Raw genomic sequence first — 24,370 nt, forward strand, 5'->3', positions numbered from 1 at the left:
CGCGCATCGGCTTGTGTCTCCAGGAATACGGCACTCTGTCCTAACTACATCAGGACCCGTATTAATGTCATCTGCCTGGAATAACTCCCCGATATAGGCAACATATTGACCATCTATGTGTTGCACACGCCAGGACTAGAAGAATAAATGGAAGAATGAAAGTTGAATGTTAGAATAGTAGGTAGAGTGAACTTTTAAATGAGTGAGTGTGATAGCATGTCTGAAGTGTGGCTGTTACTGGGTAGGTCTTAATTCAGTCTATATCTTTTTTCTCCCCCGTAGTTTAATTTTTTCCATTTGTATATGTCCCTTTTATGCTCTAAAAGTATCACGTGAAACCAGAAGCACTTTTTACCTTTTATATGTTTGTCACCTCAAATTCAAAAAAATATATCTAAAAGAAATAAATAAAAAATATATATTTTTCCAATATATTCTGTTGAGTCTATTTGGATTGACTTTGTGTTTGTTGTGTGCAGTGTCAGCTTCTAGGCTAATCACCCCTTTTGCATATTGTTTGGATCCTCTAGCTAGGGCCACTATACCCTTAGGCAGGGTGCCTTCTTTCATTCTACTCACAGATGCTCCTAATTGTCACCTAATGGCAGTCCTCATAGTCCATATTGTGTGATGCTTGGCTGTGGTATAGCATGGTGTGAGGTTCTTTCTGAATCTTCATTTGTGCCCTGTTTTAGATTAGATGAATCATGTGTCCTTTTTTGGTTGTGTTTTGCGCTACCATGGCATTACCCTCACCTACTTTGTTATTTTAAGAGTTGAGACATGAAACTTTCTTCCTGTGTTTAATGATGGCACTTAAAATATAGGGGTTTAGGTATGTAACACTACGGTTCCTCCTTTTGTGAATCTGCACTGCAAATGAATATGCATGAGCATGTCTTTTATGGTCATGTGCTGTTCTATCATAAAACATATGGCCTTTTGTAAATTGTCAGTGATCTGGTCTGAACCCCACCGAGTTGTGCCTCATTGCACCTGCTGAGAAACTGGAACAAAGGCTGTTGTACCTTAGCAGCAACACCTTGTCTAGAACCATTTATTTGTGTGACTGGGGACTGTAAACAAAGTCAGAGTGAAAGAACTTAGAACCAAACATTTCCTGTAACCACTGACTGATCCTGACAAAAGTCTGTTGAGAGTGCAGTGAGATCCATATAGAAAGCCACGTGAGATGTAGCAATGCGATTCTGCTGAGTTTGCTACACCTTGGTGTAGACTAAAGGATGCATAGAGAGTGAGCAGAGTATGCTGCTGAGGACCATTTACTGCATCCCTCTGTAATCCACAGGTGTAATAACGAGAAGGCTCAGAAACCTCCAGAAGATGTGGCTGTGGAGCGGACTCTGAGGAGCATTGGAGAACATTCCTCCTTGCAGGATAAACTCTTGGAATTAAAAGGTAAACTGACATAAGATGGAAAGGGAAAGCCCAAGTAAGAACTGTTCATGACAAATGCATCCTACGAAGAAGACTTTACACACATGCAAAGGTTACACAAGTGCTGTCCTTGTTCTGTGACGTTAGGTTGGAGGGTCGTGTGAACAAATAAAGGATTGTTTTCAGAAGTGAAAGAAAATAAGAAGCAAGAGAAAAGAACATTCTGAGTATAGCAAGAATGGAGGAGTTGTAAATGGTGCTAATGAAAGTTTGGCTGGACAGGCAGCACTGTGAGACTGTAATGCACGTAATCCAAAGGAGGCCCGCGACACTGAATTTGAACTGAAGATCTGTGTCGTGTGCTGCATCTATGTACGGTTGCATGGATGTCAGTGAATGTGTTCTGCAGTCTGTATTTTGGGAATACTTTAGATCAGGACGAGTGTTGCAGAGACGTCTTTCAGAGAATGCTTCATATCTTTCTTTCAAATAGAATGTGGTCAGCAGGATGCGGCAACAAGATCTGAGAACATTTACCTGATTTCCAAATTAATTGAGGCCTGTGACCCAGGAAGGAATCATTGCGTACATGTAGTTATAAATACCTGAATAGTGTAACAAAGTGGATTATTAATTGGAGTGGATGGTAGTCCACCACAAGAAATAGAGTCATTAACTTGTGTGGTCCAGGCAAAGGTTTCAGAAATTTAAACCTGAGCTTAACCCATGATAGCTATGACACACAGCAGACAGGCTTAGCAGAAATGTGTAAAGCATTTAGTAGTACCAAAGCAGTTAGACAATGTCAAAAACACAACTAAAATGACATCAAAAAGACAAAAATCTAAACGGCAGATGTTAATTTCTGAAAGTGATTAAGAAAAAAAGCTAACAGAAAGTAAATCATTATTCACTGTTCGAGGGGGGTGCAGGTCCACCCCATTCAAATCTTTTAGTTGAGGACTTAGTCTCTGAAATGGAAGTCAAAATACTTCTGTGGGTCAAGGTTGCAGACTGTATCCACCAAGGTTAAGATTTGCCACCCAGGAAAGTTGTTACTTGGTCTTTTGGAGCTCAGAACCCTCCAGCGGGGAAGGGCTGTGGGCTGGACCCAGGACGTTCACATTAAGTCGGGTAGGCTTGTCACGAAGATCCACTCAAAGGGCGGTTTGAGCGGCCAAAACCTCAGAGCATCACCAACTTGATTTTCTTGTCCAGTGAAGTTGTGCTTTGGGCAGATTGACTCAGGTCAGTCCTGGTACTCTGGTGGTCTGGCTATCTACAGACAAGGGTCCCAGGACCTCGTGGACATCACTTAGGGGTCAGAACTTATTCCAGCAGAGCTGATTAGCAGGGTCCAGTCCTCTTCCAGTTGCAACTGCTCTTTCTAGGAAAAAGACCCTGTGCAGTTTGTTGTATCCCTGCAAACACACAGGAGGGCCAGCTGATCCTGGCTTCCACTTCTTTGTCCTGGGTATAAGTGGGAGTAGGTCCAGCCCTCCTGGTCTCCTCACATGCCTCAAACAGCAGGTGAACTTTCACAGGTCCAATGATCTGGAGATGGTTCCTTTGAGTGTTTATTGTTGGCACTAGCTAGTCGGGTAAAAGTTCCCAGATGCAACCCTATCCATTTTTGTAGCAGTTCCTGTTTGCCCTACTCAAAACAGTCCCACAATTGTGCCTTATTCCTTAAATACAAGATGTGGAAACACTTTGTCCTGTTGTGTTTCTATCTAGGACCCTAATTCGATATTCCCGATTTATGCACTTATGTGGTTATAACAAACTAGGGGCCAGATGTAGGAGCCCAAATACCGGTCGGTAAAGGCCGATTTCGGCCGTTACCGACCGGTATTTGGGTTTTGCTATGTAGGGGGCTGAAAATTACAGAATCGGTATATTTACCGATTCGGTAAAATTACCGATTCAGTAAATTACCGAATCTGTAAATATACCGATTCTGTAATTCCAAATGTAGGTGGCACAGTTTACAGTGCCACAGGCCCTTAGAAATGCCCTTAGAAATTCGTTATTTACCATGTAATACTGTTGCATGGTAAATTACGAATTTCTGTGTACATGCACATCTGTGCATGTACACCTGTGCAATGTGACACACATACATGCCCTTAGGACACACAAGCACACAAGCCTAAAACTGGGGTGCTACAGGGTGTCAAAGTGACACGCTGTCCCCCTTGGCAATTCGGTATTTTTACCGATTCTGTAATTACAGAATCGGTATTTGGCATTGTTTCCTATGGGCTTCAAGGCCCATAGGAATCAATGGGAAATACCGAATCTGTAATTACATAATCGGAAAATACCGAATCTTACAGATTCGGTAATTTTCAAATTAAAATTACCTACATCTGCCTCCTTCCTATTTACCTACTCTTAAATACCGAATCAGTAAAATTCGGTATTTAAGAGTAGGTAAATCGGAATTACCTACATCTAGCCCTAGATCCTTATAAAGGCATAAGAATCATATCCATATTTAGTAATAGCCCATGCAGTCCAAATACGGCAAGGCTACTCCCCTAGACTCCTAGAAAGTACAACGCGTTCTTTAAACAAACCAAGCCTCCAGCAGCCCGGGAATCCCCCCTGCTTTTGTTTTGATTTGAACAAGAACTCCTGGAGTCCAGAAAGAACTGTTAGTTCTTAGTGACGTCTTATGTCCAACCTTACGTCAAACCCGGCACCTTTCAGGTATAAATATTCCAACGTTGCCTTAAGCAAACACACAGTGGTTTTGGAGCAGAGCGGCTATCTACTTGCCCGGAAGCTTAGCTGATGCGAGAGCCGAAGGAAGCCGCCCCTCCCTTTTGACGCACTGAGAGAGACGCTGTCTTTTTCTCCTGCCGAGAAAATCCAGCTCCGGTGTTTTCAGTCACCCTTGCGGGTTGCTGGGATATCGAGGCCTGAGAGAGAGATACAAGACCTCCTACATTCTATTACCCAGGTACGGAGCTGACTAACCCTTGAGAGAATTCTTGATTCAGATTCTTGGCAAAAACCAACTTAACTTAAACTGCAACTTACTTACTCCTTCCCATGTATTAGGCTTAGGTCAGGTACACCGGGGTAGGCGTATTTAGAAGCACCAGTTGAGTACGTTAGTCAATGTTTTTATGTATGTATATATTTTATCTATTTTAAAGTATCATATGGCTAAGAAACCATATCAATGCTTTTACAGTATTATTTCATAATGCTACTTTTACTGTACGCACTTTACTTTATGATAAGTATTGCAATTGTGGCAATTCATTTCTCTTGCATGAGAAAGAAGACTGCTCAATAAAATAACACCTTTTATTGAAAACGCCCGTCTCTCTATTTCTCTGCACTCTGGTGAAACTAAGTATGCACGATTGACTGAGTGAAATAGCCTATTGTTTTCACACGACTCTAGAGATACATACTTTATTCTGAGGGAGCAAAGTTGTCATGTTTATGCGGTTGTCAGAAACTAATCCCTTCTTGTCTAAATCAAGAGAGTTAACTCTTTCCTGAACATTCGAGAAAGTTTCTAGTGACCTCTGAGCTAGCTGGCAAAACTAATTAAGTCTAATTTAGTCAGTAGAGACCTAGTCGATCTCAGTCCTACGTCTATACTGCTGTTTATATTATTCCAATGCGCAGAGCCTATTGGGAATATAGGAACTACACTACATGGCGCCCAACGTTTGGTAAGGCGATAATCTAACGCAAGACACTAGAGTAACTCAGTCGTGCTTTTTCACACAGAACCCTTTTCCCGTAAAAACTCCAAAAGACGTCTGGAGTGGGTAAAAGGTTAATATCCGCCGGAACTTAGTAGGAAGAGATTCCTATGTATTAGTTTTTGGTTTAGTCAACGTTGAAGGATACAGTGTTCCAAAATATTATGCACCTAATCTTTGTTTCCTTGAAACTTGATCTGCAACAAAAAACTTTCTGTCAGTAAAATGCCAGAAGGTGATGAAGAAAGAGATGCTTTAGCGTCTCAACTGTGGTTAGATGACACAACTCTCCCAACAGAATGACCCGAATGCTATACTCATTCCGGTCAACGTAAGAAGAACTAGAACTCTTAAACTTATAGAAAATGGACTGTCATCAAGAGGTGGTACAGTCATATTCTTGGTAGAGGCCCATGAATATCAGAAGACAGAGGTATTCTATTCATGGATACACTTTCCAGCAGCAAACGCTGTAACACAAGACTTCCACTATTACAAAATAGAGGAACCTCCGGATGAATGCACTCCTTTCGAGGACGTTGAAATCCCACTAAATTACCAAGAGCACCAGCTCTGGTTTAAAGGCGCCCTAAAACATCAATATCACATCACCAGGCATGGTCCACTAGGTAGACCAGGAGCCACGTGGCCGGTTCTAGCCAGCTATAAACAACATCCCGACATTGAAAAAATGTCAAGAGAAGAACTCTTAGTTAAACTAAAAGAATTAACAAAGGCATATAGAGAATTGGTGCAATTGGCAATGGACGATATAACGTACCTGCAAAAATTGAAAGAGACAGATATAGCAGACCAACCATTTGAACTTGCCAGAATCATAGAAAAATCCTATGAAGAACTAGGAAGAGATAGTTTGGGTGGGAAACCAGTAAAACCCCAACTAACTGAAAATCCTGAAAAAACATTTATTAAAAATAATCTAAACACTCCAAAAAGAAGCTGGGAGGGTAATAAACAATCCACTCCCAGGGAAAAACGATTCCAGTCCAGAGGAAGGTCTCCTAAAAGGAGAGAAAAGTCTCCTGACCGAGGAGGCAAATCTCCCCAAAGGGAGCCCTCTGAGAAAAGATACAACCTTAGAAATAGGGACAATTTGAAAAAACCTGATAGATATCAAGATGTTGATATACGTCCCTCTCGATCTTTTCAGACTTCCTCACAGAAATCGGAAAGAAGAGGACGGTCAGAACACAAAGAAGAGCACGTCCAGTCCAAAGACAAGGAACCTGCTCATCAAAGTAAAAAATTACAATATCCAAGAAAGAAGGTAGCCAGTATTAAAATTAAACATGCCGAGGATTCTGAGGACACAACTGAAAAACGGAGAGTGGGCCCAGACAATGCTAGACAGCGCAGCAGAAGTGACCTTAGCTCGCAAGATCCTGATGAATCTTCTGGAGACAGTGGACACGAATGAATACATTCAAGTGGAAACTGCAGATACGAGAGTTAGCAAACCCCATAAATTATACGAAATAACATTGCGTATAGATGGGGACAAAACTAGGAAAGTAAAGGTTCTCTTTTGGGATAACCTTTCAAAAGGCTATGACATCCTGTTAGCTGAGAAAGACTGGCCACCAGAGTTTGTCAGGGAGTGCCCTCATAGCGAAAAAATTATTATGCCTGCCTTCTCAAATCATATTCCAATTCATAAAAAATATACATTTGCAAGAAAATGGGCAGTGGCCCAAGCCCCTGCATTATATAAAAATCATGTAGGATGGGATGAGGATTCTCCTCACCACAAAATCCAGTTAAAAAATCAACCCACTGAACAAAGGCAGTACCCAGTTAAACAAGAAGCTAAAAAGCAAGTCAGGGAGATCTTAGATCAACTTGAATATCAGGGGGTGATTGAAACATGCACCTCACAAATGAACAATCCTTTGTGTCCTGTCTCCAAGCCAGACGATTCATATCATCTAGTTTTGGACTACAGACACCTAAACTCCTGTTGTAAAACATTTGCAGTACAAAACTCACACAGTGCAGCACTAATGAATAACATCGTGAGCAAAAAATAAAAAACGACATTAGACATCTCTAATGGATTCTTTTGTCAAAACATTGCACCTGAAAGCAGGTATTTGAGGCATTATCTTATGTCGATGACATCTATCTCACAGATGATGACCTGGATACTCACTTGAAAAGAGTGAACACCATAATACTTGGGTTCGCAGCAGAGGGTTACAAATTCAACTTTAAAAAGTCACGAATTGCCCATCTAACTGTCCTGTTTTTAGGATATGAATTATCAAGTGAAGGCAAAAGCCTAGCAGACAATTCCTTAGAGAAATGTGCTGTACTCCAAGCACCAAAAACGCTGAAGAATTTACAATCAATACTAGGTTTCCTGAATTTCTGAAGAACATACATTCTAAATTATGCGGAGAGGGTTAAACCTCTCTACGAATTGATAAAACCTGATTTCAAACCAATTAATTGGACTCCGAAACACACAAAAATGTTAAGATCATTGCAAACAGACATATTAGCTAAAACAAAATTGCAAACACGCGAAAACGTACGCAACCTTGTAATCCGAGTCATCCCAGGAAGATGCGGATTCACGTAGCTGACCTCTAATGAGGGAGAAACGGTACCAATAGCTTACAAATCACACTTGTACACACAAGCTGAAATTAAATTCAGTTCTACTGAAAAAATTCTAAGAGCGGTTCAAACTGCTGTAGCAAAAGAAAGAGCCCAAGCCCAAGGCAGGAAGATAACTGTTTTAACAGCAGAATCAGCCCTTGAGGCATTAACAAGCCCATGCAATTTGAATGCTGTGGCATTAGATCCAAAATGGATACAATGGGAAAATTCTCTTGCTGCAGAAGACGTGAAATACTATTTTGACCCGAAAATGAAAAAACTAGAAGATCTAGAATACGAACCAGAATATCCTCTGTCAATTGAAATTCTGCCTCTCGAACAATACACCTGTGTAATCTATATGGACAGATTTGCAGAACACTACGATGTAGAGGAAAAATCCTACAACGCAGCGTGCGCGATTGTTAAAGGTCGCTGGCGCTTTGGTAAATTCAGGCCAATAGTCACTAAAACTGAATCACTTAGAAACTGCTCAGCTCAGCGAGCTGAAATAAGATCTTTAAAGATGGCGCTTGAAAATGCCGATCGTGAATTCCCAACACTAATAGTGTGCGATTCGCATTACTGCGTCAGGTCTTACAACAATGACATGCAGACATGGGTTAAAAACGGTTGCAAAGATGACACAGGGGCCACAATAAAGCATAAAAAGCTCTGGGAACAGGTAGTTATTTTGCAGAAAGAACTACGAAAGACTCACGTGATACATACACTGAGTCATCGACGTGATGGCGTTCACGTTGCAGGGAATTCATTGGCTAACAGAGCCACAGCGGAAGCGGTTCAATCGGCTTCCGTAGCCACAAAAAAGCGTTCTAAAAAACACATAGACGGAGAAACCATGCTAGCGGTAAAAGCCTCATTAAAAGGCGACTATGCAGCATTACCTCTCGGCTATCCACTCAATAATACATACATAATTGATGCAAACTCCGTACCTTTTGCACAAATCCCTGGAGTGGGGGATAGAGTAATTCCAAACACGAACAGGAGAGTCTTATTGATAGCAGACGCACACATGGGAGAGGGTCTAATGCACCAAGAGATCGTAAAATCTCTGAAAGAATTACAATCAGAATACTGGTGGCCGGGGATGAGCCTGCAACATTTTCAAATTTGCAAAGGGTTGTCCAGACTGCAACAGAGATCGCGGTTATGAACCGGACCAGACAATTGCCAGGACTCCTTTATTAGAAAGCATCAGGCTACCTATACGCAGAAATCCAGCCGGAGAAATGCGTCCCAATAATTATTAAGACTAGATTCACTAAAAAATGTAGACACCAGCGCTCGGCTGACGCCAGAACTGTTATAAAAGATTTGCGAGTCTATATCGGCACATATGCAATTGGCATGCTACATTCTGACCAGGGTCCTGCGTTTAGCTCTCAGGCTTACAAGGAGGCCATGGCCAGCATGGGCATTGCATTGCGGTACTCTTCTCCCTTCTGTCCTGAGGGAAATGCGGTAGTGGAAAGAAAAAAACGTGACATAAAGCAATCTATAACGGCGAGGGTATTCGGTTCGGGTGATGGGTGGGTCAAACATTTAACAAGTGTCCAACGTAGTCTTAACAATCTGCCAAGAAATTCTCTAAAAGGTTTCACTCCCTACGAACTATTGTTCGGGACTAGAATGCACATTCAGGACTTAGATAGTCACACTTCAGTGGTAGAAGAAAAAGCCTTTGATATCAAAGACCGTTTGGCTGTTTTACAGGACTTAAATGAAACAAGAAGAAGTCTGAGTAATATATTTATTTATTTATTTATTTACGTAATTTTTATAGCGCAACAAATACCCTGAGGTGTCTCGGCGCTGTGGAGCTACTGGGGTCAGTCATCCTATTACTGGTTAAATAACCACGTTTTTAAGAGCCTGCGGAAGCTCATCAGGTTCGGGGCAGTTTTGATGGAGTGTGGCAAAAGATTCCAGAGTTTTGGGGTGGCCACCAAGAAACGTCTATCTCCCCAGGTGGCCGTTCTTGTACGTGGCACAGTGAAGAGGTTGGTATTGGCCGATCTTAATTGCCGTCTAGGAGTATATGGCTGAAAAGCTTTCGTCAGGAACCTGGGTCCTATGCCGTGTACTGCCTTATATGCAATGCAGAGGGCCTTGAATTTAATGCGGCTCTCAACTCTCAGCCAGTGGAGTTGACAAATGCCAAGAGTGGTGGAGTTGCGGCGAGGGATGCTCAGGAGAATCCTGGTGGCCACATTCTGGATGGATTGCAGCTTTGTTATGACACGCTTTTGGGTATGGAGAAAGAGAGCGTTTCCATAATCCATTTTGGAGAAGACTAAGGTAGTCTTAAAGTTATAAAGTTAAAGCCAACGACCACTGAAGAAAAACCACCTGTCCCAGCAAGACCTGTCTGGATTCCAAAGATTGGGGATCTAGTCAGAGAGAAGATCGCGGTGAAGAAGGAATTTGGGACTTCTTACAGAAAAGCAGTACCTGTCTTAACTGTCAGCGGAACAAGATCAGTTGTACTACCGCCCCATGCTGGTACAAAGGAGAACCGAGTTGTATCCATCGACCTGGTAAAACCACAATCATGTGGCCGATAATACGTAGTAGGCCCAGTGGACTCCCAAGAAATAGCAGAATACCAAAATTTGCTACAATCCAAGAGGTTTAAACTGAGAGACTAATCACATTTGATAAACCTGCAGTGAATAAAAAAGGACTATGCAACAAAGCCATGGAACTTGTGCCTCTTGAAACCCAAATTGCAACAGTTCGTCAAGAAACACCTGTCTACAACGATGTAGCCTCGGACTATGCTAATGAAACAAAGAAAAATCCAAAGGCAAATTAAAATCCGGAAGCAATTCCACCAATTGACAGAACTGCATCTGGCTACTTCATCAATTTCGATGAGTTTTCTGAAGATCCAAGTGAACATGAAGAAACACCAGCAACAAAAACTTTCAAAGAAAAATTGACTGAACTTTTCAACCAACTAAAAGAGACCTATCTGATTTCACCATGGATTGAATTTTGGATTATGGTAGGTGTACTTTTCCTCCTGCTTTGGCTCATCATGGTTCTATGGTTGGGAAAATGTATTGATGGTAAATAAAGTACAATGGACACAGCAAGTCAGAACATCAACTTGGTCCTAAAGCCTCGCAGATCGTCTCACATCGAGAAAAGAGAACGGTCATCAGTGAACATCACAGCCAATCCAATACCCGGTGGAGTAGCATGGGACAAAACGGATTATGAAATCTATGGCCTGATTGAGCTCTGGAAATATCCACACCAGTTTAAGGTTTCCTTAAGTGACTTTGTGACACCAAGTACTTTCTCTGATTATTGGGACTTTGAAAATATTAATAATATGATGTCAGATTTAGTAATGTCAGCTAAATTCACAGAACATGATTATTTGCAGGGTTCATCGAATTATGATAAGTTATATTGTTATAATCATTTTGGTGATCACTATTTGCATAAAACTGCTCAGCCTAGAAATGTTTTTACTTATAACCAATGGGAACATTGTCCAACTCCGCCAAAAGTCAGCTCGAAAACATTTTATGAGAAATTCCAATACTTCTCAGGGTATAACAACAGTGATCCAGAAACGTTTTATTTTAAAATGTTAAATAAGACAGGAATGAAAACAATGTTGACAAATACTAAATTGATTTACTCAGAACAATTTTATGACAAAATGTCTACATTTGAATTTTGGAAAAATAACACTGAAACAAAAACCATCTGGGGTACAAAAGACTGGCAGGTACAAGGTCTAGAAGCATTATTTAGAGCCTGCATGATCCCAGAGCAAATAATATTTTTGAATGACACCATTTGACAAACTACTTGTCTTGGCCTAGCTAAGATAAAAGACTTAAATAAACCGTCTATTCCGAAGCCCATACCTGATAGTAATAGCACTACAGATGTGGAGATAGACGCATCCCATATTTTACACCAAAACAGAACAAATCCTGATTGGAAAAAATGGTTGATCTGGCCCACAGACACAAATAACTGTCAAGATAGATTCCTGAACAAAACACAGGGGTTCAAACTGACCAGGCCAGAACCAAGATACTCCCACCCAGAGACAACATCCAGGGATAGTTACAACATACAGTGTAGGGAAACTATGCCTTGAGTGGCTACAGAAATCCACACTGGCTGAAATTAAGCAACACTTGACTTTACTTAAAGACGGTGCTGACTTGCGTGATTTCATACTGGGACCACGCAAACAGCGTCAAAAACGTTTCATAGCGGCCGGTATATACGCTGCATACAATGAAGCTTGGAAAGTAAAGCAAATTGAAACAGCAGAAAAAATACGAGAAATTGATCGTATTAATTTGGAAAAATCACTTTCTGTAGTGGACAATGGGTTAACGACTCTGTCCTCCAGAATATATTCACTGGACAGCATTGTATCATCTGCTATTGATATAATAGAGCAGAACTTGCTAATGTTACAACATGGTCAGTCCCAATTGCGTTCTATTGTACAGCTTGGCTGGACGTTGCAAAATCTGCGTTCAGGCTACGTGCCATGGCGTCTAATCAACATAACGTCATTATTCTCTATCTTTAACCTTACTGATAAGCACATCAGTTTGGCACAAAAAGGAGCAGACTATACGATTCTGAGCATTGAAAAACTTGAGAGATTACCATTGACAATGTCAGAGAGACCTGTCATTGAATGGATAATACACGGAACAATTACAATTCCAATAACAACTTTCCAGTTTTAAATACTGCCAAGAGTATATATCAGCAGGCCAGTATGAAAGGTTGGGTAAAGGATACATCGAATCAACCTGGGATTTACCTTATACACACAAATGGTATAGTGAAGGGGAAAAGGAGGTATTCCTTAGTGGTAACAATTGTAAAAAATCACTAAGCGGTACACTTCTGTGTCAAGGTATTAACTTGCATGGAGCCTGCGAAGGGTCTTCAAATAACCTTTCATGTCACCTGCACGGCACTCCTGCAAAACAGATAGAGCCATTTTTCAGACAACTATCCACCGGCAGCTACGTTATAATAAGTGACCACAGATGTTGTGGAATGGTGCCAGGAAAACCCTATCTCGTAACCGTTACTTCCAGGGTCATTTGCTGTATGCAAGTATTGTACCCAAACAGCAATCCAGACATGGAGGCGGCAATATGGCCTTATGTGAATATCTCTTCTATTCGAATTGATACTTTAAGCAGAATGAAGTCTATTCTTTTACAGACAACTGTGCCTTTAACGTCATCCAAAGTAACGTATGATCTGCAAGTTGCAAGGACAGCAGCAGAGATACATTCCCTATTATCAACAAATTGCCCCGTGCATTTCGTAGAAATGTTAAGTCAAATCTTAAACATGTCTGATACCAGTGGCATCGCACATGTATTTAAGACAGTTTTTTCGGGACTGTTAGCACCCTTTGAAACAGTTCTGGGCATTGTCCAGAATTTTGTCCATTTGATATTTGGCGGCCTGCCTCTTATTTTGGGACTCGTAGCAGGAATTTTATTTTTGATCCTTCTGCTCCGATATGGCAAGCCAACCCACAGACAAGACTCCAGCAACGATGGAAGAAACGATCTTAGCAATACGCTACCGAGACAAAATCACTCCTCGGATTAGCCCGGCTAAGAGATCTGATTGGTCTGAATGAAAGAAACCAGGTTGCAATCTGGCAAGATTGCATTTTACCTGTGCTTCGATGTCTGCTATGCGGAGAAGAATGCGTGTTGGACGTCTGTCTTACACTACCATCAGCAGTACCAATGGATATCGAAGCTTTGCTAGGTCTGGTAACGACTCATGCAACGTGTTGTCCCCAGAGGCTACCTATTCTGATGACGGCATTCGTTGAGACTTCACCATTACGAGTAGGTGGGGGTGAAGTACGAGAGGAAAGCAGCACCAAACAGGTACAACCTTCAGTGAGCATTGCTGATCCAAACATCGATGATAGCAATCATTCTCACATATGAACAATTACAGCATTTTCGAACTTGGTCCAACTTTCACCTGATGCTGTAGACCAATTTTTTGCAAGCCTGTCTGATATGATGTTCTCTCCAGTCAACGGGAATAACTTTTAAAAACAATGAGCACACAGCGTTCCCTGAACTCTGAATTCGGCCTTCGGTCTTGATAAACAAAGCTACTGACAACATTTTGAACTATTTTTTTTTCCCCTGAAAGCAAAATTATTTATTTTTCACTTCCAAAATATTTACCCTTTTTTCTGGCACATGGTACTCTGCTTAAAGTAGAACTATTCTTAGAGAACAGAGCTTCTATTTTTAGGATACTAGAGACAATATTTTACCTCAGCCTCTAGCACATGTACAGCATTTTGTATAAATATGTGATGGAATGGTCTCAACCTTCTTTTCTGTATTCAGAGCCATTTCATGTGTAATTTTCGCAATTCATTCAGCTGATATATATATGCATTTAAATGAATGATACCACTGCTTGAAAAGCGTACAGTACCAATACTCATTTTCGTGTATTTACCATATACCATTTCAAATGCGAAATATGTATTTTGGGGTGGGTTGGAAAACACACATGCATCGTTATATGTTTACTATTGCTTAGTTTTTAGTAATGATGGACATTAGTACGTGGAGTGGGTGTTGTGTTTCTATCTAGGACCCTAATTCGATATTCCCGATTTATGCCCTTATGTGGTTATAACAAACTATATCCTTATAAAGGCATAAGAATCATATCCATATTTAGTAATAGCCCATGCAGTCCAAATACGGCAAGGCTACTCCCCTAGACTCCTAGAAAGTACAACGCGTTCTTTAAACAAACCAAGCCTCCAGCAGCCCGGGAATCCCCTCTGCTTTTGTTTTGATTTGAACAAGAACTCCTGGAGTCCAGAAAGAACTGTTAGTTCTTAGTGACGTCTTATGTCCAACCTTACGTCAAAACCGGCACCTTTCAGGTATAAATATACCAACGTTGCCTTAAGCAAACACACAGTGGTTTTGGAGCAGAGCGGCTATCTACTTGCCGGGAAGCCCAGCTGATGCGAGAGCCGAAGGAAGCCGCCCCTCCCTTTTGACGCACTGAGAGAGACGCTGTCTTTTTCTCCTGCCGAGAAAATCCAGCTCCGGTGTTTCCAGTCACCCTTGCGGGTTGCTGGGATATCGAGGCCTGAGAAAGAGATACAAGACCTCCTACATTCTATTACCCAGGTACGGAGCTGACTAAACCCTTGAGAGAATTCTTGATTCAGAATCTTGGCAAAAACCAACTTAACTTAAACTGCAACTTACTTACTCCTTCCCACGTATTAGGCTTAGGTCAGGTACACCAGGGTAGGCGTATTTAGAAGCACCAGTTGAGTATGTTAATCAATGTTTTTATGTATGTATATATTTTATCTATTTTAAAGTATCATATGGCTAAGAAACCATATCAATGCTTTTACAGTATTATTTCATAATACTACTTTTACTGTATGCACTTTACTTTGATAAGTATTGCAATTGTGGCAATTCATTTCTCTTGCATGAGAAAGAAGACTGCTCAATAAAATAACACCTTTTATTGAAATCGCCTGTCTCTCTATTTATCTGCACTCTGGTGAAACTAAGTATGCACGATTGACTGAGTGAAATAGCTGCCTATTGTTTTCACACGACTCTAGAGATACACTCTTTATTCTGAGGGAGCAAAGTAGTCATGTTTATGCGGTTGTCAGAAACTAATCCCTTCTTGTCTAAATCAAGAGTTAACTCTTTCCTGAACATTCGAGAAAGTTTCTAGTGACCTCTGAGCTAGCTGGCAAAACTAATTAAGTCTAATATAGTCAGTCCTACGTCTACGCTGCTGTTTATATTATTCCAATGCGCAGAGCCTATTGGGAATATAGGAACTACACTACAGTCCTTTGTGCAGAGTCTTTGTGCCCGCCCAGAGGTGTGCGCAGGGAAATGAGTACCCCCGCCTTTGCTTTATGTCACTCAAAACTGGTATTGGAGCTAGCTAGGTTTTTTTCCGCTGAAGTTATAGCCAGCCGGGGTGCCCTCCCAAGAACTTACCTTACATTTACTTGTGAAAGGATAGGCTCTTTACAAGTTCATGAAGATCCTGGATCTATCAAGGCTGGTCTTCCTGTAAGGGAAGACTAACAGCTCCCCACACCCAGTTATTGTTTCTGCTCTGGAGGCAACTTTCACACCTCATTACTTCAAGCAATGGCTGACCTGCTGCTGTCCGATCAATGGAAATTAGCCCCCAGGACCATCAGTCAAGGAAAACCTAACTTTATAAAGTTGCTAGAAATTTGCTGTTTTTAGTTAATAATAATATATCTCAAAATGTAGAATTGAAGGGAAAAGAAACTAGATTAGAACTGTACATAGATGTGGAAATGTATTAACCTGATAACACAATATAAGAGAGAATATAGAGCTCTGCTAAACTAAATGCGAAAGGTCCAAGTATTGCACTTAGTAATAACTGAGCAAAGAGTACAGAGAGAGGTCTTAAGTTAAGTCAAGAAAACCATTACCCCTCCTCAAACTGCAGCGGGTCTATGCTCCTGCCCTCTGAGACATGGCCAAGAAGATCTTGCCGACGGCCCAGGAAGACCTGAAGTCATCACTAGCTCAGTTTATTCAGAATGGGCAAGACGCTGTAAAGAGAAAAAAACATTTCTGCCTTAGAAGAACTGCCAAACTGTTTCCTGCACAAATTCAGAAAATTCCAAAGCTACTCCAGGGTGCTGTCGTAGAGGCACTGCCAGTCTCCTCAGCCCCTACAGCAGTCACCCAGGTCCATTAAAAGTCTAATTGTGGATTTTGCAGGCAGCGAGCAGGTCATCAATGGTATCAGTTTTCCCAATCCACTTCCCCTGCTGCCACCTCCATCAAGCCTCTTCAAATGTATGACGTTACTGCGCCAGCACATACCACGCGGTAGGTTACAACGCGGTCGTTATAATGACCGTGTTGTTACCATGCGTGGCTTTACATTGCAAGTTGTTTCCACGACTTGCGCTAGATGGCGCGCTGGACTTAGGAATAGGATAAATTACTATTCCTACTCCAGTTAGGGCAACAGCAGGGAATGTGTTGGACTTAAAATCCAACACATTCCCTAGTGTTGCACGCCACCTAGCGCAAGTCGTAGAAACGACTTGCGATGTAAAGCCACTTGTGGTAACAACGTGGTCGTTGTAACGATCGCGTTGTTACCTACCTGCGTGGTAACAACAGCGTTGTAAACGCTGTTTCCCAGTCTCATTAGCCTACTATCAGCAGCACACAACAACCCAGAGATGCAGGATCCAGCACTTTCTCCCAGGATTGTGAGTCATTACTCTTGACAAATGAGCCCTTCAAATCTTTCAGCAGCTTTGCCCTGATGTTTCTTTCTACCCGCCGCACCTTCCTCCCACATTGAAGGGGGGTCTCAGACAAGCCCCTATCCATTCTAATGCAAGGAGCCATCAATAAAGTTCTCGACTCTGAAATAAGAAAGAACTGTTAGTCCTGCTATATCGTTGTTTCGAAAATGGATGGGGGCCTTTGTTTTATCTTAGATCTCCGCCCGCTGCAGAAGGACAGATTCTAACTGCTCACGCAGACCCATATTTCTACTACTATTGTAGAGAGATATAAAACACATGGATAACCAAATAGAATCTCAGCCACCCGAAGAAAACGCCACCCTTTAAAACAGGCAAGTCTTCAGATGTTTGTATAATAATGCCTCTGTCGTACTGAGGTGGAGGTAGAGGAGGAGGGAGTTGCATAGTTTTTGTGCCAAATATCTAAAGGAATGCCCTCCCTGTTTGCTAATCTGTGGTACCTGAGCCACACTAAGATTAGCAGAGTGCAAGAATCTAGAAAGACAGTAAGAAGTCACAAAGTGCCTCTGATGAGGTCTCGATTGTGACTGCACAGTACAGACAAATCACAGTGCTATAAATTGGATGTGCTTCACCAGTGGAGCCAGTGGAGGTTCCTCAGCTGAGTCAAGACAGTTCAGCACCTAAATATGTGGCCATAAAGATGTACGGCTGCATTCTGGGTTATTTGGAGTCTTTTGGTTGAGACCTTTGAAGCTCTAAGATACAGATTATTGCCATACTCTATTTGTGATATGATAAGTGCCTGGACAATGCCCCTTGAGGTCGAAGCAGGCAGGAGCAAGAAAATCTTCCTCAGGCACCTCAACATACCAAAGCAACATCCAGTTACAGTGTTAGTTTTATTGTCTAATCTCAGTTCCTTATCCAACAATATTCCCAAATTCTTCACCACCTTTATGACTTGCTTCAAGGACCCTATTAGGGTCACCAAGGTGAATCCCACAGACTCGGTTGGTACCCAACTATCAAAATCTCAGTTTTGCTGCCATTGACTTTGAGGCAATTCAGCCTCTTCCATTGGGAAACCGCTTCCAAACGGAGTTTGAGTTGAAAGGGACTTATCTGAGTTCCGAGTCAAGGAGAATACTATCCAGTATCGTCCACATTAGAGATTATGGAAAAACGAAAATATTCCACTAAAGGGTGGACATAGATATTAAAAGGCATCAGAAAATAGTCCTTGGCATCCCACAAAATATGGAACATTTTGTGGACGCATTAAATTTAGATGCAAACTGAAAAGATTGATGCTCCAAGAAGGAAGTGAGCCGTCAAGAAAGAAGTGAGCCAGTGATGGGCCTTACCAGTATCCCCCACAGTTCTAGAGTCTCCTCAGTATAGTAGTGTGGGATATCATGTCAAAAGCAGCACTCCGATTCAAAAGGATGAGTGCTGCAGTTCCTCCCATGTCTAATGTCTGTTTTAGGTTTTCTGAGATTCAGAGGCAAACAGAGTCCGTACTGTGGCTCGGAGGGAAATCTAATTGAGACAACTGCAGGAGTTTGTGAGATTCCAGGTACTCTCATAATGGTCTATTAATGTGCTTTCTGGGCTTTCAGCCTGGAATGATAATAGGGAAATGGGCTGATGATTCTCTCTGTCTTGGACCCGAGCGACTGGATGGTATCATTTGACCTGCAGGATGCATATTTCCATATAGTCATCATGCATTCCCACAAGCATTACTTGCTGTTCCAGGGGAGCCAATAGCATTTTTCAATTTGAAGTGCTCCCCTTGACCTCACTAGTGCCCCTGGGTGTTCATGAAAGTAATGGAAGTGGTAGCTACGCATCTTTGGAGGTTGTAAATGGCAGTTTTTTCCTACATCATGTCTGGCTGTTGAAGCTAGGCTCACCACAGTCAGTCGTAGAACACATCCACAAGACAGTGTGGATAAGGGCGTAAAGGTGGTGGCACATGTCATGGCATCATCCTTAGGTCATGTTGTGTTCTCTAGAAGATTCAGAAAAGGGGGTGGTGATGAACAGAGTGTCTGAATTAAGCAGACCACTCTTACCCAGTCCAAAGATCAGGGATTGATCCATCACCGTTTTTTAGCTCACTGCACCATCCCAGCTCAGAACCTGGCTACATGCAAATTAGTCTGTTCCTGTCCCAGTGCATGATGGGAACAGGGCAAACCAAACTACCAAGCCAATTCTTATACTGGGAAGGAAACAAGCTTCCGGGGACCGGTTTCTGGCATTTCAGCCGTCGTCGGCCCGGCTTGCTTGAATCCTGATGGTGCAATGAGCAAGGGACTCACATCTGAGTATTCCCTTCCACGCTTATGGTGGACAAACTGATTCAGAAAAGGGGGTGGTGATGAACAGAGTGTCTGAATTAAGCAGACCACTCTTACCCAGTCCAAAGATCAGGGCTTGATCCATCACCGTTTTTTAGCTCACTGCACCATCCCAGCTCAGAACCTGGCTACATGCAAATTAGTCTGTTCCTGTCCCAGTGCATGATGGGAACAGGGCAAACCAAACTACCAAGCCAATTCTTATACTGGGAAGGAAACAAGCTTCCGGGGACCGGTTTCTGGCATTTCAGCCGTCGTCGGCCCGACTTGCTTGAATCCTGATGGTGCAATGAGCAAGGGACTCACATCCCCGGTAGCTTGTCTCCTTTCTGGTGAAGAATTGGCTTGGTAGTTTAGTCTGCCCTGTTCCCATGATGCACTGGGCGAGGGACAGACTGATTTGCATACAGCCAGGTTCTGAGCTGGGATGGTGCAGTGAGCTAAATAACGGTGATGGATCAAGCCCTGATCTTTGGACTGGGTTAGAGTGGTCTGCTTAATTCAGACACTCTGTTCATCACCACCACCTTATCTGAATCGTTTTTGGCCACTATAGGTGTGGCAGGGTATACTCAGACATGAGTCCCTTGCTCACTGCACCATCAGGATTCAAGCAAGCCGGGCCGATGACGGCTGAAATGCCAGAAACCGGTCCCCGGAAGCTTGTCTCCTTTCTGGTGAAGAATTGGCTTGGTAGTTTAGTCTGCCCTGTTCCCATGATGCACTGGGCCAGGGACAGACGGATTTGCATATAGCCAGGTTCTGAGCTGGGATGGTGCAGTGAGCTAAATAACGGTGATGGATCAAGCCCTGATCTTTGGACTGGGTAAGAGTGGTCTGCTTAATTCAGACACTCTGTTCATCACCACCACCTTATCTGAATCGTTTTTGGCCACTATAGGTGTGGCAGGTAATACTCAGACATGAGTCCCTTGCTCACTGCACCATCAGGATTCAAGCAAGCCGGGCCGACGACGGCTGAAATGCCAGAAACCGGTCCCCGGAAGCTTGTCTCCTTTCTGGTGAAGAATTGGCTTGGTAGTTTAGTCTGCCCTGTTCCCATGATGCACTGGGCGAGGGACAGACTGATTTGCATATAGCCAGGTTCTGAGCTGGGATGGTGCAGTGAGCTAAATAACGGTGATGGATCAAGCCCTGATCTTTGGACTGGGTAAGAGTGGTCTGCTTAATTCAGACACTCTGTTCATCACCACCACCTTATCTGAATTGTTTTTGGCCACTATAGGTGTGGCAGGGTATACTCAGACATGAGTCCCTTGCTCACTGCACCATCAGGATTCAAGCAAGCCGGGCCGACGATGGCTGAAATGCCAGAAACCGGTCCTCGGAAGCTTGTCTCCTTTCTGGTGAAGAATTGGCTTGGTAGTTTAGTCTGCCCTGTTCCCATGATGCACTGGGCCAGGGACAGACTGATTTGCATATAGCCAGGTTCTGAGCTGGGATGGTGCAGTGAGCTAAATAACGGTGATGGATCAAGCCCTGATCTTTGGACTGGGTAAGAGTGGTCTGCTTAATTCAGACACTGTTCATCACCACCACCTTATCTGAATTGTTTTTGGCAGCTATAGGTGTGGCAGGGTATACTCAGACATGAGTCCCTTGCTCACTGCACCATCAGGATTCAAGCAAGCCGGGCTGACGACGGCTGAAATGCCAGAAACCGGTCCCCGGAAGCTTGTCTCCTTTCTGGTGAAGAATTGGCTTGGTAGTTTAGTCTGCCCTGTTCCCATGATGCACTGGGCCAGGGACAGACTGATTTGCATATAGCCAGGTTCTGAGCTGGGATGGTGCAGTGAGCTAAATAACGGTGATCGATCAAGCCCTGATCTTTGGACTGGGTAAGAGTGGTCTGCTTAATTCAGACACTCTGTTCATCACCACCACCTTATCTGAATTGTTTTTGGCCACTATAGGTGTGGCAGGGTATACTCAGACATGAGTCCCTTGCTCACTGCACCATCAGGATTCAAGCAAGCCGGGCCGACGACGGCTGAAATGCCAGAAACCGGTCCCCGGAAGCTTGTCTCCTTTCTGGTGAAGAATTGGCTTTGTAGTTTAGTCTGCCCTGTTCCCATGATGCACTGGGCCAGGGACAGACTGATTTGCATATAGCCAGGTTCTGAGCTGGGATGGTGCAGTGAGCTAAATAACGGTGATGGATCAAGCCCTTATCTTTGGACTGGGTAAGAGTGGTTTGCTTAATTCAGACACTCTGTTCATCACCACCACCTTATCTGAATCGTGCTCTCAAGAAGAGCTTCTCTGTTGTTGTTGCGGGCTCTCTTTTTAGCATGTCTGATTACTCTTGGAGGGTAGATTCTTTCAAGTAAATTCTTGCTGAGGTCTTTGGCCCGTTTGTCATAGTCACCGCTAGCTGCTGTAATTCCTCCGGACACGAAAGTATTGACCATATGGGAGGTTCTCACAGAGAGCTTTAGGGTGGTGACTCTCAAAAGACAAAAGGCTGTTAACAGTCTGTGTTTTTCCTGTACGTTCTGGTGTGTATCTGACCTTGAGTGAGACCGATTCAAAGGTCCAGAAATGAGATCTCTTTGTCCGAGATCGATCTTGTAAGAGTTAAGGGAGTTGAACCAGTTTCCAAAGGTCTCAGAGATAGTCTTGTATCCTTTCCAGAAGACGAGGATGTTGTTTATATACTGCTTCCATGAGATAATGTTTGCCTGGAATCGGTTGGAGATGAAAAAATGTGTCTGGATTCGAAGTCGGCCATATAGAGGCAGGCCAGGCTGGGGATCTAAGGTACTTCCCATTGAGATCCCTTCTATTTGATGGTATATTTGGGTTTTATACATGAAGAAGTTTTTTTTCAGAGCTAGGGAAGCACATTCGATTATGAAGTCCACCGCAGTGGTGGTCGATAAGGTGTCTATTACTAGAAATGTGTTGATCACCTCTATTGTGGCATCTTGAGGGATGTTGGTGTATAAAGCCTCCATATCGAGTGACATTAGGAAGGAAATCTCCTCTGGATTCTCCATGTGTGCGATTAGGTTAAGTACATCCTTGGTGTCCTTCAGAAATGACTGTGTTGTTTGGACCAGTGGTTGAAGAAAGTAATCACAGAAGTGGTTCAAAGGTTCCAAGACTGACCTGATCCCAGAGGCAATGGGTCTGCTGGGAAGTGGGCATGTCTCCTTATGTATTTTAGTTAATACATAGAAGTAGGGTGTGGTGGGTGAATCGTTCACCAAGAAGGCTGCTTCTCTTTTTGAGATCCAGCGCCGGTTTTCCACCGAGTTAACCATTATTTTGATGCGTCTGAGAAGACTGATGGTAGGGTCAGTGTCCAATACTTTGTAATATCCACTATTTGCCAGTTGTCTTCATGACTCTAGATCGTAGTCATCTGTCTTCAGAATCACAGTGGTGCCTCCTTTATCAGCCGGTTTGTTGATAATGCCTTCATCTTGCGTCAGAGAGGTTAGGGATGTTCTTAGTGTATTCAAAAGATTGTTAACAGGTCTATTTTGTATTAGTCCCCCCCACGTCTCTGAGAACTGCTTTTTCAAATGTCAAAATTTCTCTTGGAGTAAAAGCTGCTCTAGGGGTGAAAGTTGATGGGGTCTTAGTCCTCAGTCTGTTTGGGTGGGACTAGACTTGTCTTGGAAAAAGGAGCGTAATTGGATTTTCTGAAAAAAATGGATGTAATGCAGCTGTTAGGAGAAACTAGTCTTCACGAGGGGTGGGGATAAAACCAAGTCTCCGCTGTAGGACTGTGGTTTCGTCTTCACTTAGTATCCTATCTGATGAGTTGAGGATTCGTTTTTTGTGGCGGTCTGGGCCCTAGTTTGGCATTGGGTCTCAGTCTCCTGCCTTTGTACTTGTTTGTAATTGCCTCTTCTTCCACTGCCTCAGCTCCCGCTCCAAAAAGGTTGGGGGACAGGGTGTTGGAAGAAGTGTTGGAATGGTGGTTGTTGCCCAGGAAAGCTGGGATACCTGGGAATGGTGGTGCATGGAAACCATACATCCGGGGTGTTGGTAGTAGTCCCTGGCGGCTCCTGTTACTGCCTAGGCTGTCCTTGCTGGAGTCACTGTTGGATGACTGGGATGTCCTGCGAGACGATATTGAGCCATCATCAGATGACTGGCCACTGCCGGACGGTTGGCAGTCTTCTTTGGTATAAGGGTATATCTTCTCCTTATCAAATCTTCGGATGTTCTTTTGGAGTTTCTGTATCTTCTGTTGCATCAAGTAATTCTTGTGTTAATTTATTTCAGTGTTTATTTCTGCCAGACATGACTTAATGGTAGAAAGGGTTATGCTTGTCTTGAGAACATTCTCTGCAAAGTTAATCTTGATGATCAGGGCGTCAGATATGCTTTTTGTCGTGCTGATGATGAGGACCAGCCTTGACACTGCCAGCAATAGAAAGAAGAAATGAGTGAAAACAGAGACTAAAACAGAAGCCTGGCTGAGAGAGTAAACCTAATGATTAAAAAGCCTTGTTTTAACGCCTTTCTAAACGAAGGAAGCCTATGTATTACTTCAGCTACAGTGGAAGAGCATTCCACAGCTTAGCAGTGCAGTGTACAAAGCTTCTGCCGCCCCAAGGGGCTCTTTTGAATTTGGGATTTACTACATTGTAAGCAGAAGAGAGTGCAGAGTTCTAGACTGGGTATACCATGTGAAGTTCCGTTTTAGATAGACAGGATCTGGATCATGCAGATCTTTAAAGGCTATACATAAGGCCTTAAAGCCAATGGAGCTGGATTTGGACCTGCGATGCAAACTGATGTTTAGGGATCGCAAGCAGCATGCGAGCCGCAGCATTCTGAAAGACTTACAATCTATTTAAAAGTCTTTGCTGCACATTGGTGTGTGAGGCATTGCAGTAATCCAACTTGGAGAGCACAAG

At 42.9% G+C, this 24,370-nt stretch overlaps 1 protein-coding gene across 1 annotated transcript in view; it reads left to right on the top strand.

Annotated features, from left to right (window-relative positions):
- LOC147717716 (E3 ubiquitin-protein ligase TRIM39-like) overlaps nt 1–24,370 on the top strand; it is a 227,488-nt gene that overhangs the window by 109,760 nt on the left and 93,358 nt on the right. The window contains exon 5 of the mRNA XM_086924502.1: nt 1,310–1,419. Coding sequence (XP_086780628.1) covers nt 1,310–1,419 — 110 coding nt within the window. The remainder of the gene's footprint in view (nt 1–1,309; nt 1,420–24,370) is intronic.

Source organism: Lissotriton vulgaris, chromosome 5 (genome assembly GCF_964263255.1).
Source record: "Lissotriton vulgaris chromosome 5, aLisVul1.2, whole genome shotgun sequence".
In the NCBI taxonomy this organism is placed as follows: domain Eukaryota; kingdom Metazoa; phylum Chordata; class Amphibia; order Caudata; family Salamandridae; genus Lissotriton; species Lissotriton vulgaris.